Raw genomic sequence first — 12,749 nt, 5'->3', positions numbered from 1 at the left:
GTGCTGGACTGCCTACTGCACCAACACTCCTCAGCCATCCTGCCCCTCATTCGGCCCCAATGCATTGGCCTTGCCAGCTCCTTCCCACCTCAGGGCCTTGGTACTTACTTGGGAGAAACTGCCTGGACCTCCCTTTTCCCAGATTTTCACAAGGCTTTTCTCTCCTCCTCTTTCTTTAGGGCTCAGTTTAAAGTCACCTCCTCAGAGAAGCCTCCCGGGGGACACCCCACATACAGCCCATCCTCCTCACTCACCTCCTCAGAGAAGCCTCCCGGGGGACACCCCACATACAGCCCATCCTCCTCACCCTCCACCTCCCATCTGCCTCCACTCCCCTAATTTCACCAACCTCCACCTGCAGCAACCATTTTGAATTTGTCTCTCAAGTGAAAATCAACAGAGACCCTATGAGGGGGTGACTGTCATTCACCAGTGAACCCCAGTCCCCAGCGAGGTCACAGCTCAGTGGCACACATGTACAGTAAGCAGCCCCGGCCAGCGGCCATGGCGCTCAGCCATTCTCTTAGGCTGAACACTTGCTCCCAGACAATGGCCTCGAGTTTCCCATCTGCAAAATGGGAAAGAAATGTATGCTTAAACACAAGACCTTAACACTCCAAAGAAAAGATGAGCTGAAAGGAAAAAAAAGAAGAAAAGAATGACCCCCACCAGCTCCTGAGAGCAAGGGCCCCGTTCTAACATTCTGAAGTCCTTTAGACTTCTCCTCCTAGAATGTCCTTCCTGGCTTTAACCTGTCTCTTAAGCTGCAGCCTGCAACAGCACAGGTTTCCAAAGCCTTTTGAATGCTCCCCAGTCAATGACACTGCCAGGAGGGAGCCCCTCCCCTGTCTGCTCTGTCCACTCTTCCCGGGTGAGGTGTCCCATCCCAACGTTTCCGGCCATTCAGGTCCGGAAATCCTCCCGCTGGGAACAAATTGTCAGGGACACACTGGGATCAGCCCGGTCTTCCTCCTGCTTCCTGTCCACTTCCTCTCGGTTCCAGGGCAGGAATACAGCCTCAAGGATGGGGTGCTGCCCTAGGGATCAGCTTGCGTAGGTGGCCAGAGCCAGGGGGGTTACCCAAGGCAGAGCCCTAGGTCAAGGAGCTATGATCCCTTAACCTCCCTTGACAGCCACAGCACCCCATCACCCCAGTACCCGACATGACTGTAACACAGGCCAACTCCTGGTGGCCCTGTTAAAAACTGAAGCACAGCTTCCCTTGCCCCACCCTCTGGCAGCAGGGGCCCAGCCCCATCAGCCTGGAAGTCAAGGTTCCTAACAGGTTGCTGGGGATGGGCTCCTTCCTGCCAGACCCAGGCACACTCACTCTGCCCACTGCTCCAGCCAACGCCTGATTGCGAGTACCCAATCCGCAGCGACTCCTCAGGGTTGCTCTCTCTTTCTTTCTTTCTTTCTTTCCTTTCTTTCTTTCTTTCTTTCTTTCTTTCTTTCTTTCTTTCTTTCTTTCTTTTCCAATTTCGAGACAGGGTTTCTCTGTGGAACAGCCCCGGCTGTCCCAGAACTCTTTATGTAGACCAGGCTGGCCTCAAACTCAGAGATCCACCTGCCTCTGCCTCCAGAGTGCTGGGATTACAGGCGTGCGCCACCACCGCCTGGCAAGGTTCTTTCTGTTCCTATACTTTCCCCTCCAGACATTGGCTCAGAACCATGCTGAGAAACTGACAAGCACCTGGGGTGTGTGTGTGTGTGTGTGTGTGTGTGTGTGTGTGTACACAGGCCTATGCATACCACGGCACTGATGTGGGGATCAGAGGATAACCTGGGGTGCCAATCTCCGCCTTCCACCTTGAGATGGGGTCTCTGTTGGCTTCCTGCTGCATTTGCCATGCTAGCTGGCAGCAAGTCTCCAAGGATTCTCCTGTCCCCATCTCCCACCTTCCCATTAAGAACACAGACCGCAGATTCTCATGCTTATGCGTCTGGCTGTCTCGTGGGTTCTAGAGGTTTGGACTCAGGTCCTCAGACCCACGAAGGAAATGCTTTAGTGCCCGGAACCATCTTGCCAGTCCCAGCACCCAATGCCTCGTGTGTGAGAAGCAAGCCCTGTACCGCTGAGCTCCGTGCCTCCTCTGGACATGCTTCCTCTCTTTCCTTGCCCTTTCTTGCTTTCGAGCCGCCATAAACTATTTCCAAAGAACCCCAGGGTCTGAAACCTCTCGGTCTTTGCACAAACAACATTCCCTCTGCCAGGCCCATCCTGTCTGCTTCCAGCCAGGGGCCAGGCTGGTTCTTCCTTGGCCTGTAGCTGTCAGTTTGCTAGGAGACTTTCTAGACCCGCTCCCTCTCACTGTAACGATCCAATCCAGGAATCAAAGTGTTCGTGAAAACTCAGCTTCGTGAATTAATTCATTATTTCTTACATTATATACTTCAAAGACACTTTCCTCTTAATATTAGCGGTGAAATCAATTACCAAGCAATAGTGACAACTGAGCTAAATCAGGCCCATTCATCGGCAGCATTCATTATTTAAATAACCAACCCCTTTAATTGCCTGTATTAACTGATTTGTTCTGATAACTGACACCATGCGTTGCATATACCAGCTTAATTAATTGCATTAATGAGTAGTAATTAGTACCCATTATCCTTTATTTCCCTAATGCATGCTGGAACTTTACCTTCAGGGACCTCTGGCCAGGACTGGAAGGAAGGGTAAACTTCTAGAGGAGGGGGAGGTTGTCCCATCCTCCACCAGGCATGGTTGCCCTCCCTCTGTCCCCAGATTTGTTCCTTTGGGCCTCAGGGTCTGGTCAGATGGCCTGAGGAGAGAACTGTCCAGCTCTGCCGCCTGCCTTACTCTCTCTGAGGCTGGCTTCCTCATTTTCAGAGAGTACATCATGTCTGTCCTGGAAGGCCACAGTGCTCATATGAGGATGAGGGCTGGGTCTCCTTGCCCATGCGGGCTCCGAGTTTCAATGCCGCTCTCCTGGGGGATAGAGCTTTCCTTCCATAGCCCTAATTTTTATTTTTTCTCAATAAAAACCTAGGCTGGTCTCAAACTTGCTACCCAAGGCTGGCCTTGAACTCCTGATCCTCCTGCCTCTACTTCCCAAGTACTAGGTCCAATTACAGCAGGTGTTTGCTATCACATATGGCTGGCTTGCTTTAGATTTGTTTGTTTGTTTTGTTTTCTGAGACAGGGTTTCCTCTGTGTAACAGCCCTGGCTGTCCTGGAACTTGCTTTGTAGACCAGGCTGGTCTCGAACTCACCTACCTCTGCTTCCCAAGTGCTGGGATTAAAGGCATGCGCTACACTGTCCAGCTTTTACCTTTAGATTTTGAGACAGGTCTCACTCTGATTCAGGCTGACCTTGCACCCATAATCTCCGCCCCCCCCCTTCTTCCCAAATGATGGGATTACAGATGAGCAACACCTCAGCCATCTTCCTCTAAGTTTTGCTCACTCCTCAGGGAGTGACAGTGATGGTTTCTGGTGTGTGCCTTCAGCTTCAGTGTCCTAAGCAGAGAAAGCCAGGTCTCTTCTGAGACAGTGACAGCCGTGGGGACTCAGAGTCTCTACCAAGAAGTCTCTGGGATTTACTCCCTTCCCCACACCGTAGCACAGGCTGCCCCTGGGTCAGCCACATCCCTGATGTCCTCCTGGCTGTGGGGAGCCATCAGGAAGGGCACTGGCCTAGGAGGATGAGCAGAGTCAAGGATGCTGAGCCTGAGCTGCTAAGGGTGGCTGGGGACCTGCTGGAGAGAGGCACAGAGAGGCCCCTAGAGGGAGGAGTGTGGGCAGTGGCTCGCTGTGGTGGCCAAAACTACATAGCTGAAGTGGCCTGCCGGCCCCAGTGTCTGTTGTGCCCCTCATAGGGAGTGACACCCCTGGAAATGAGGGGCTAATCCTGGGTGGAAACAGAAGGAAGCTGGGGAGGAGAGGGGGCTAAATAGCATTTCATCCACATGGGCAAGAGACAGGGTTGGGGAGAAGAAGTGGGGAGGGGAGGGTTTGCAGAAGAGCCTCGGGGATTCTGAAAAGCACCTAAGCAGGAGGTAGGAAGCTATGGGACTCAGTTTCCCCTCCTCTAACCTGAGCACCTGGCCCTTGGTCCAGGTCCAGGTCCCTACTTCCTATCTAGTTGTCACCACGCAGGAAAACTAAGGGTCAGAGGGAGGGGGACTCACTCAATGACACACATCCCTGGGTATCTAAGCCCGTCCTGCTTAGCCTTCACCCCACACAGGTCCAGCTACCTGTATAAAGGGTCCCTTAAGGGCTGGAAGCAGAGTGGAGGTCAGTATTGGGAAAAGCTCATCTTTCCTGAGACAGTCAGGTTCCCACAGCCCAAGGCATCCTGGGGTCTCAGGGACTGTGAGAAAGTCTCCACAGGAAATGAGAGCCAGCAGCAGCTGGGCCCCTTCACAAGACATGGACCAGGGAGGCTGCTCAAGCTAGGCCCACAGTGACCCCCCTCTCCACGGGTAATCGGGTAATAGCTACCAGATGCCTGGCAGCTGACGTCACTCTGCAGGGCTGAGAGGGTCGTGGGACTCTGGGGAGACTTGGAAATTCTTGAATCAGAATCAACATTCCAGAAGGAAATGGGGAAGGGGGGTGTCCTGGCCTGTTTGCCGTGCCTGGCACTGTGGCTTGGACAACATAGGATGCTCTAGCTCTCTTTTAGGGTGTCATTTACCCTAGTCTCGGTGTCCTTCCAATTAGCCTTCTTGGGGTTGGATCTGGTTGTCTGGGAAGATGGCAAAGGACATTCAAGGGAGGCACTACAGAGGACAGAGTCTAGATCCCCCCATGCAGATGTGCCCAGCCTCCGGGCTACAGTGAGGCTGAGGACAGCTATGCTTGCAGCCCAGCATGCACTGCAAACTAACATAGTCACAGTGTCAACAGGCTGGACGCAGCTCAGCGGGTAGAATGCTTGCCTAGCATGCAGGAAGCCCTGGGCTCCATCCCCACATCCCATAAGATCAGGGGTGTACTGTGCCCCTGTAATCCCAGCACTTGAGAAATAGGAGGATCAGATGTTCAAGGTCACCCTCAGTCCTGTAGTGAGTTCAAGGCCAGCCTGGGCTAAATGAGACCCTGACACAGAAGGTAAGTAAAAAGGTGACCATATCTGCAAGGAGAAAGATTCTCCTGAAACAAGTCAGTGAGGCACCCTAAACTCATTTGCTCTGTTTCTTCTCCCATCCTCAGTTGGGCGTTCTGATCTCCGCTGCTAAAGATCAAATAGGTCAAAGGCGCCCCACCTCAGGGCCTCTGCATATGCCACTATTCCTTCTTGGCTCACTTTTTCCCCCAGACAGTAAGTACATTCATTCTTTCTTTGTTCAATTATTTTTTCCTCCCTAACTTTCTTTTTTCTTTTTTTCTTCCCAAAATCAGGGCTTTTCTGTGTAGCCCTAGCTGTCCTGTAACTCTGTAGACCAGGCTGGCCTCTGACTCAGAGATCTGCCTGCCTCCGCCTCTGGAGTGCTGGGATTAAAGGTGTGCGCCACCACCGCCGGCTTCTTCCTAACCTTTCTAAATGGACAGCACTCCGAGACCCTCACCTCATTGTAAATCTGCTGGCTAGTTCTTCTCTAGCTCTTCCTAGAACTCACCTGTCTGGTTTACCATCTGACTTGCTGGTTCTGGGATGAGGTCTCCATAAGTTTAGCTGTCTGTGCTTGCTGCTCTCTGCTCAAAGCCTAGGACGAGTGTGAAGCCCGGGTATAACTCAGGAAATAGCAAAATGAACGACGCTAGTGAGTAAAGTCCTTATGCTCGCCATGAGCCTGACTGACGAGAGCTCAGTCCCTGCGTCCTACACACGGGAGAGAGCCACAAAGCCTCCTCTGGCCTCCACACATGCACACATTGGGACAGGCCCCACACCAATGTAATGATACATACATATAAAAAATACACATAAAATACATATAAATACATATAAAATACATATAAAAAATAAAATACATATAAAAAATACATATAAAAAATAAAATCAATGAACTGCTAACTCGGCTTGACTGGGGTAACCCTAAGTGCTCTTCTGGGAAATGCACCCGGATACCAGGGCACTGTGGAAGGTCATTTGAAACAGCGGCAGAAAAGGCTCTCAGGCTTTCTCTGAGGGAGGGGAGTATGGCCTAGTGGTTAAGATCTTGAGCTGAGAGTTGGTCTGTGAGCAAACTACCTGCACTTCTCACAAACGCAGAACCCCAGGAGAGCCGTCTTCTCTAGGCTCTGGTCTAACCACTGGGCAAACAAAGCAAAGGAGCTTCTCACTTTCAGAGCCTTGCTAGCTGGTAAGTCATGGGACCCTGGCTTGATATTGCTGTGTGAGTACATGGGGCACGTGTGGGGTCCCCTCTTTCTCCAGGCCTGGCCTCATCCTCTGGCACACTGATTTAGGGGCAAGGGGCAGTTGGCCCGCTGTCTCATTTCCTTCAGCAGAAGGCTGTGTGGAGGATGCAGGCCAACTGAAAGTCTCCTCTGACTCCTGCCTCATCCTCCATGATCTCAGCAAAGATAGGGCACCAGGAAATCCCTGCAGCCTCACCTCTTCCCCTTCCTTCCTCCTGCTCCAGGTGCACCCTGCCTTTCCAGGATGGGGGAGGGCACCATCTCCCCAGCCTGGGCTACTCTGACATTCACCAGATTGACCCCTTGGGACACTCAGGAAGGTGGCCCCATCCTGCTCACTGGCACTCTTGGCCGTCCGTCCAGCTGGGGCAAAGCTAGCCCGGACACCCACTGCTCTCCCGACTCCAAGGGACTCCTGTAACAAAATGTTCTATAGTCCCCAGAGATTGGGGCTGTTGTGGGGACACTGTGTCCTGGGGCACCAGAACAGGGTTTGATCTGGCGTGCTAACCCCATCCTGAGAACCTCTGAACACTTCAGAAGATGGGAGGCAGAGTGTCTCAAATGTTTCTGTTTGTCGGTTCCAGGAGAAGCCTGATGTCAAAGGCATCCCCGGGACAAGCCTGTGCCATAGCAGCTTGGGCGGAGGCCTAGACCTTCACAAGGCCTCTGAAGACCCTTCATCAGGGCCCTGGCCCTGCCTGAGGCGGATGTGTTCCTGAAGGTTGTTAGCAAGAGCCCAGGAGGTGGAGTCAAACTCTCATCCTGACTTCCACTAGGCGGGCCAAACAGGCAAACTTTTCTGTCTTGATTTTACAAGATGGGTTCTATCTCCAGTAGCGAGAGAGAGAGAGAGAGAGAGAGAGAGAGAGAGAGAGAGAGAGAGAGAGCGCTCAGGGACAAGCAGAGGACAGTCACAACTCAAGAGCAATCCAGATGCTGCCAGGTGTGGTGGCACAGGTCTGTAAGCCCTGCCCTTGTCTCATGTGCAGGATAATCAGGAGTTTGGACATCCTGGCACTTGCCTTTAATCTCAGTACTAGGCAGGGACAGGCAGATCTCTTTGAGTTCCAGGTTAGCCAGGGCTACACAGACTCTGTCTCAAAAAAAAAAAAAAAAAGTTTGAGCACAGCCTGTGCTACATGAGACTCTGCCTCATAAAGAAAAAGAAAGAAAAGCCCCAGATGTTAAACCCATGGCAGTGTGTGTCAGCTGCCTCTGGGACGAGCATCTCCCCACTGGGCCACTCCTGCTTGTCCCCTGGCTCTCCCTAGAGTCTGTTCAGTCACTCACCTTCGGGGCCCCAGCGCAGAGCACCTCCGGCCCACTGCAGTCATGGTTTCCCTTGTCACCTCCTGCAGCCCGGGAACTCTCAGTCTGACACTCCCGCTAAGAGTCAGGCAGGAGCTACGGAGCTTAGTGTCGGACCCTAGGGGCAGGGCCAGACCTGAAGACCACGCCCCAGACACGCCCCTGTGCCGCTACGATCCAACCAAGAACACATCCTCCTCTACTTCTCCGATCTCGCTCCCCCTCCCCTCCCTGTCAATCACTGCCCCGACCGGAGAACTCGCCCCCTACCGAACACACCCCTCTGCCGCGTCCTGCCCCCCTGCTCCGGCGAACCAATCAGCGTCTGGGTGGGAGGAGCCAAGCTTTCGGTAAAGCCTCAAGCCCGGAAAGCTCACAACTTCAAGGATCTGGCTGGCTCTCCTCACCAATAAGATCGTAGCACCTTAACTGCTGAACGAAGCCGAATTTTGGAGAGGGTAGCTGGAGAAAACAGCCTAAGGCAGCGAGAGATGGTAGAAAGTCTTAATTTTATTAATCATGAAAATAGCATTTCCAGAATGTGATCTGGTGCTATTGGGCATATTAACAAACTTCTGTTGCCAGGGCTTGGAGATGCCAGGGCTCAGCGGTTTAGAATATTTGTCAATTTGGCCCACATCTTTAATCCCCGCACTTGGGAGGAGGAGGAGGAGGAAGAGGCAGGTGGATCTCTGTGAGTTCGAGGCCAGCCTGGCTACAGAGCTTCTTCTAGGACAGTCAAGGCTACACAAAGAAACCCTGTGGTGAAAAATCAAAAACTAAAGCAAACCAAAACAACAACAAAGAATACTTGTTGTTCTTCTAGAAAACCCAGGTTCCGTTTCCAGGATCCACTTGGTGGCTCACAACCGACTGTAAACGCCAGACCCAGAGATCTGATGCTCTCCTTTGGCCTCCGTGGGCACTGCAAGCATGTGGTACACAAACATACATGTAGGCAAAACATTCATACACATAAAATAAAAATACATCTTTTAAAAAATTGCCCAGTGTGGTGGCACACACCTTTAATCTCAGCACTGCACTATGAGGCAGAGGCAGGTGGATCTCTATGAGTTCAAGGCCAGCCTGGTCTACAAAGCAAGTTCCCGGACAGCGAGGGCTATACTGTGAGACCTTGTCTAAACAAGCAAACAAAATTCTGTTGCCACTGAACTAGGGGTCTGAACCTAGCTGCACCTCCACATGGGGATGCTGGATTTGGTCCCAGGGAAAGTCTGTCCAGTAAGGCCTCACACTGGCTCCAGAGTTACTTTTGTTCAACACATCTGGCTTGTTTTGTTTGACCAAGGCTGCTGAAGTTTTCAAAGCTGGAGTTGAAGGGTGTGAAGTCCACAACCCTGGGGATTAGAAGGTGACCACAAGTGTATGAAAGCCTAACCAGTGGAGAAAGGCGGAGCTCAAACCCTACATCTGTATGCCTACCTTTACCGAGTCTTGCTTTCCTTATCAAAACTGTGTGGGGCTGTGTAGCCCAGGCTACCTTTGAGCTGGTGACCCTCTGACTCAACCTCTAGAGTGCCGGGATTAAGGGCACCCACCACAACACTCAGCAACAGGAATTTTTAAAGTGCTCCGTGAGTGCACTCCGGAAGCAGAGGCAGGAGGATCTGAGTTCCTGGTCTACATAGTGAGTTCCAGGACAGCCCAGACTAGAGACCCTGTCTCAAAAAGAGTAAATAAAACAAAAACAAACAAACAAAAAACCATCAATCAGTCAATCAATAAAATGTTCAATGAGTCATTGTCGATCTTATCACTATTTGTGCTTTTTTTGGGGCGAGGGCAGGTGAACAAGCCACCACATGCCTGTTCTCTCCCTCCACCATGTGGGTACTGGGGATCAGACTTGTGTCCACTTGATAATATGCGTCTTTACCTACTGAGCCGCCTTACCCACTATAAGCTCAGTTTACAGGGTGCTAGAAGCAAATCCATTGACAAGTGACTTTCTAGACCCTGCAGGCCTTGCCATGTTGGTTCCCAGAACTAAAGGTGAAGGGCTCTGGGCGTGGGATTCGGTGCCAGGCCACAGGGCCCACCTTGCTGCCAAGCTCATGCAGGAGTTCGCCCTAGGCTCTGAGTTCAAACACAGCTTCCTTGCTGACAGGACCCATGTTAAGCCTGGCTGGAGCGGCCGACTTCCCCTCCCTGTATCGGTTTCTTTATCTGCTATAGAAACTGTGTATCTCTAGCTGGTTTTCTTTTGAGAATTAGTTACAAATGTTAACCAACAGTTCCTAGTCTGTGGGAAGCACTTGGATATTCTGTCTCCTGCCTGCTTATGCCCCGCCCCCACTCCCCAACTCCACATAAAACCAAGGACGACTCTGAACTTCTTGATCCTCCGGCTTCCAGCTCCCAAATGCCACCACACCAATTTATGTAGTGATGAGGATTGTGCTGTATATTTTTATGTCAACTTGACCGGAGCTAAAGTCATCGAGAGGAGGGAAACTCACTTAAGAAAATGATTCCTCTTATGGCGATGTTGAGCCGGGCAGTGGTGGCACAAGCTTTTAATCCTGGCACTCAGGAGGCAGAGACAGGCGGATCTCACTGCATTTGAAGTCATCCTGGTCTCCAACCAAGTTCCAGGACAGCCAGGGCTTCACAGAGAAACCTTGTTCCCAAACAACAAAAAGCTAAAACAAAACTAACTACATAAATAAATAAAACGGGACTGAACACAAGACTGAAGGGCATTTTCATTAGTGATTGATGTGTGAGAGCCCAGCCCATTGTGGGCGGTGCCACCCCCTGGGCTGCTGGTCCTGGGTTCTAGAAACAGACTGGGCAAAACATGAGGGGCAAGTCAGTAAGCAGCACCCTCCATGGCCTCCCCATCAGCTCCTGCCTCCAGGTTCCTGCCCTGTGTGAGTTCCTGTTCCGACTTCCTTCCATGATGAACAGCCATGTGGAAGTGTAAGCCCGATAAACCCTTGCCTCCCCAGTTTGCTTTTTGGTTATGATGTTTCATCCTGACTAAGGCAGGGATCAGCCACAGGGCTTCCTGTGTGCTAGGCGAGCACTCTCCCAAGTGATCTCCACACTAACCTGCTGGGTCACTTACACACTTTATTTCTTTTTTAGCTTGTTTTGTTCATTTTTGTTTTGAGACAGGGTTTCATTCTGTAGTCCAGGCTGACCTCTAACTCACAGCAATCCTCCAGTCTCAGCTACCTCATTGCTGGGATTGCAGGAAGTGCCATTCCCTACATCCTAGTTTATGTTGGAGCTGTACCAGCTAGAGATGGCTACAAACCCATCAGAGCATGTCCTCCTGCCTTCCCTGCCCCTGTTGGCACCTACCTTTCTGAGTGCTCATCCCCAGGAATTTGTTCCTCCTTTGTGTCTACTGTGGGATCTTTAGGCTTCCTCATAGGGTCCACCTCTGCTACTAAAGGTGTGGGTCCCACTCCTGGGGTGTCCTCCAGTGGGGCATCCATTTCCTCCACTGCTTCTTTGGCTGCCTCTAAACCGGGTGGGTCTGGCAGCCCTCGAGATACCAGGTGGGACTCAAGGCTGACCTCTTGGGCCTTCTGGGCAGCCTGTTGCTTGTGAGCCTTCTTGATGTTAGAGCGAGGCATGGTACCCATGTGGCTGTACATGTCACTGGAACGAGCATAAGCAGGAGGACTCTTGGGGACTGTCACCATGTCATCCTGTGTGGCTTCAAAGGTGTCAGGCTCCAGATAAGAGCGGATACTAACGGAGGCTGAAGACCGTCTCAGAGAAAAGGACCGAGGGAGATTGGAAAGACTCCCAAGGCCTTTGAACTTGAAGAACTCTGGCAAGAGAGGAGGAGAGGAAAAAGAATTAATGACAATGTCAACAGGAATGTAGGAACAATAAAAATCAACACAGGTCCACTAAGTGAGGGTACAAAGAAAGTTCAGCATGTCAAGACCAGTTCCTCGCTCTACTCATTCTCTCTCTCTCTCTCCCTCTGCCCTTCCCCTCTGTTTTTGTTCTTGTTTTTCTTTTTTTTTTAAATTTTTATTTATTATGTATACAACTTTCTGCCTCCATTTATACCCACAGGCCAGAGGAGGGCGCCAGATCTCTTTACAGATGGTTGGAGCCACCATGTGGTTGCTGGGAATTGAACTCAGGACCTCTGAAAGAGCAGACAGTGCTCTTAACCACTGAGCCATCTCTCCAGTCCCCTTGTTCTTGTTTTTCAAGGCAGGGTTTCTCTGTGTATTCTCTGTCTATTCTGGAACTCGCTTTGTAGACCAGGCTGGCCTTGAACTCACAGAGATCCATCTGTCTGCTTCTTGAGTGCTGTGATTGATGGCATGTGCCACCACTGTTTGAGGATATAATTTTTTAAAACAATTTCTTGTTGCTTGTTTGTTTTTGAGACAGGGTTTCTCTGTGCATCACTCCTGACTGTCCTGTCCTGGAACTCACTATGTAGATAAGACTGGCCTCGAATTCATAGAGATCCGCCTGCTTCTGCCTCCCAAATGCTGGGATTAAAGGCGTGAGCCACCACCGCTCAGCTCTAACACATTTTTTTTTAAAAAAAAGAAATCTGTTTGGGGCTGGAGAGATGGCTCAATGGTTAAGAGCATTGGCTGCTCTTCCAGAGGTCCTGAGTTCAATTCCCAGCAACCACATGGTGGCTCACAACCATCTGTAATGAGATCTGGAGCCCTCCTCTGGCGTGCAGGCATTCATGGAGGCAGAATGTTGTATACATAATAAATAAATAAATCTTAAAAAAACAGAAATCTGTTTTAAAAAATAAGACAGAGAAGGGTAAAAGAAGACACCTGATGTTGTACCCGAACATATCATGCACACACATGCAGACCTTTTAAATAATATACTTCATGTGCTGTCTGGCATACAAAATATCCTCGAAAAGGTATTAAAAATTGAGACAACAATGATGACCAAAAATGCTTCTCACTTTCTCAAACATGGTGTGTGTGAATTCTTAGCATATGAATAATATCCTGTTTTTCACTGAGTGAAAACTCATATTTTCAGAGGAGTGAAATCCCATAGCATGTCCCAAAGCCTGGACCAGAGAGAGAGAATGAGAAAGAGAGACAGAGAGTTGGGTAAG

The 12,749-nt window shown here is 50.7% G+C and overlaps 1 protein-coding gene across 3 annotated transcripts in view; it reads right to left on the bottom strand.

Annotated features, from left to right (window-relative positions):
• Sh2d3c (SH2 domain containing 3C) overlaps window positions 1-12,749 on the bottom strand; it is a 40,215-nt gene that overhangs the window by 18,343 nt on the left and 9,123 nt on the right. For 2 of the 3 annotated variants that reach the window (XM_050155298.1, XM_050155297.1), the window contains exon 2: window positions 10,982-11,459. In XM_050155298.1, coding sequence (XP_050011255.1) covers window positions 10,982-11,328 — 347 coding nt within the window. In that variant the 5' untranslated portion in view covers window positions 11,329-11,459. Of the gene's footprint in view, window positions 1-7,630; window positions 7,733-10,981; window positions 11,460-12,749 lie in introns of those variants that run through there. The other variant, XM_050155299.1, reaches the window with a different exon arrangement.

Source organism: Alexandromys fortis, unplaced genomic scaffold, assembly GCF_014885135.2.
Source record: "Alexandromys fortis isolate MF-2015 unplaced genomic scaffold, M_Fortis_MF-2015_v1.1 scaffold_72, whole genome shotgun sequence".
Taxonomy (NCBI): domain Eukaryota; kingdom Metazoa; phylum Chordata; class Mammalia; order Rodentia; family Cricetidae; genus Alexandromys; species Alexandromys fortis.
The sequence above is the reverse complement of the archived record's forward strand: the minus strand, read 5'-3'. Positions and strand labels throughout refer to the sequence as shown.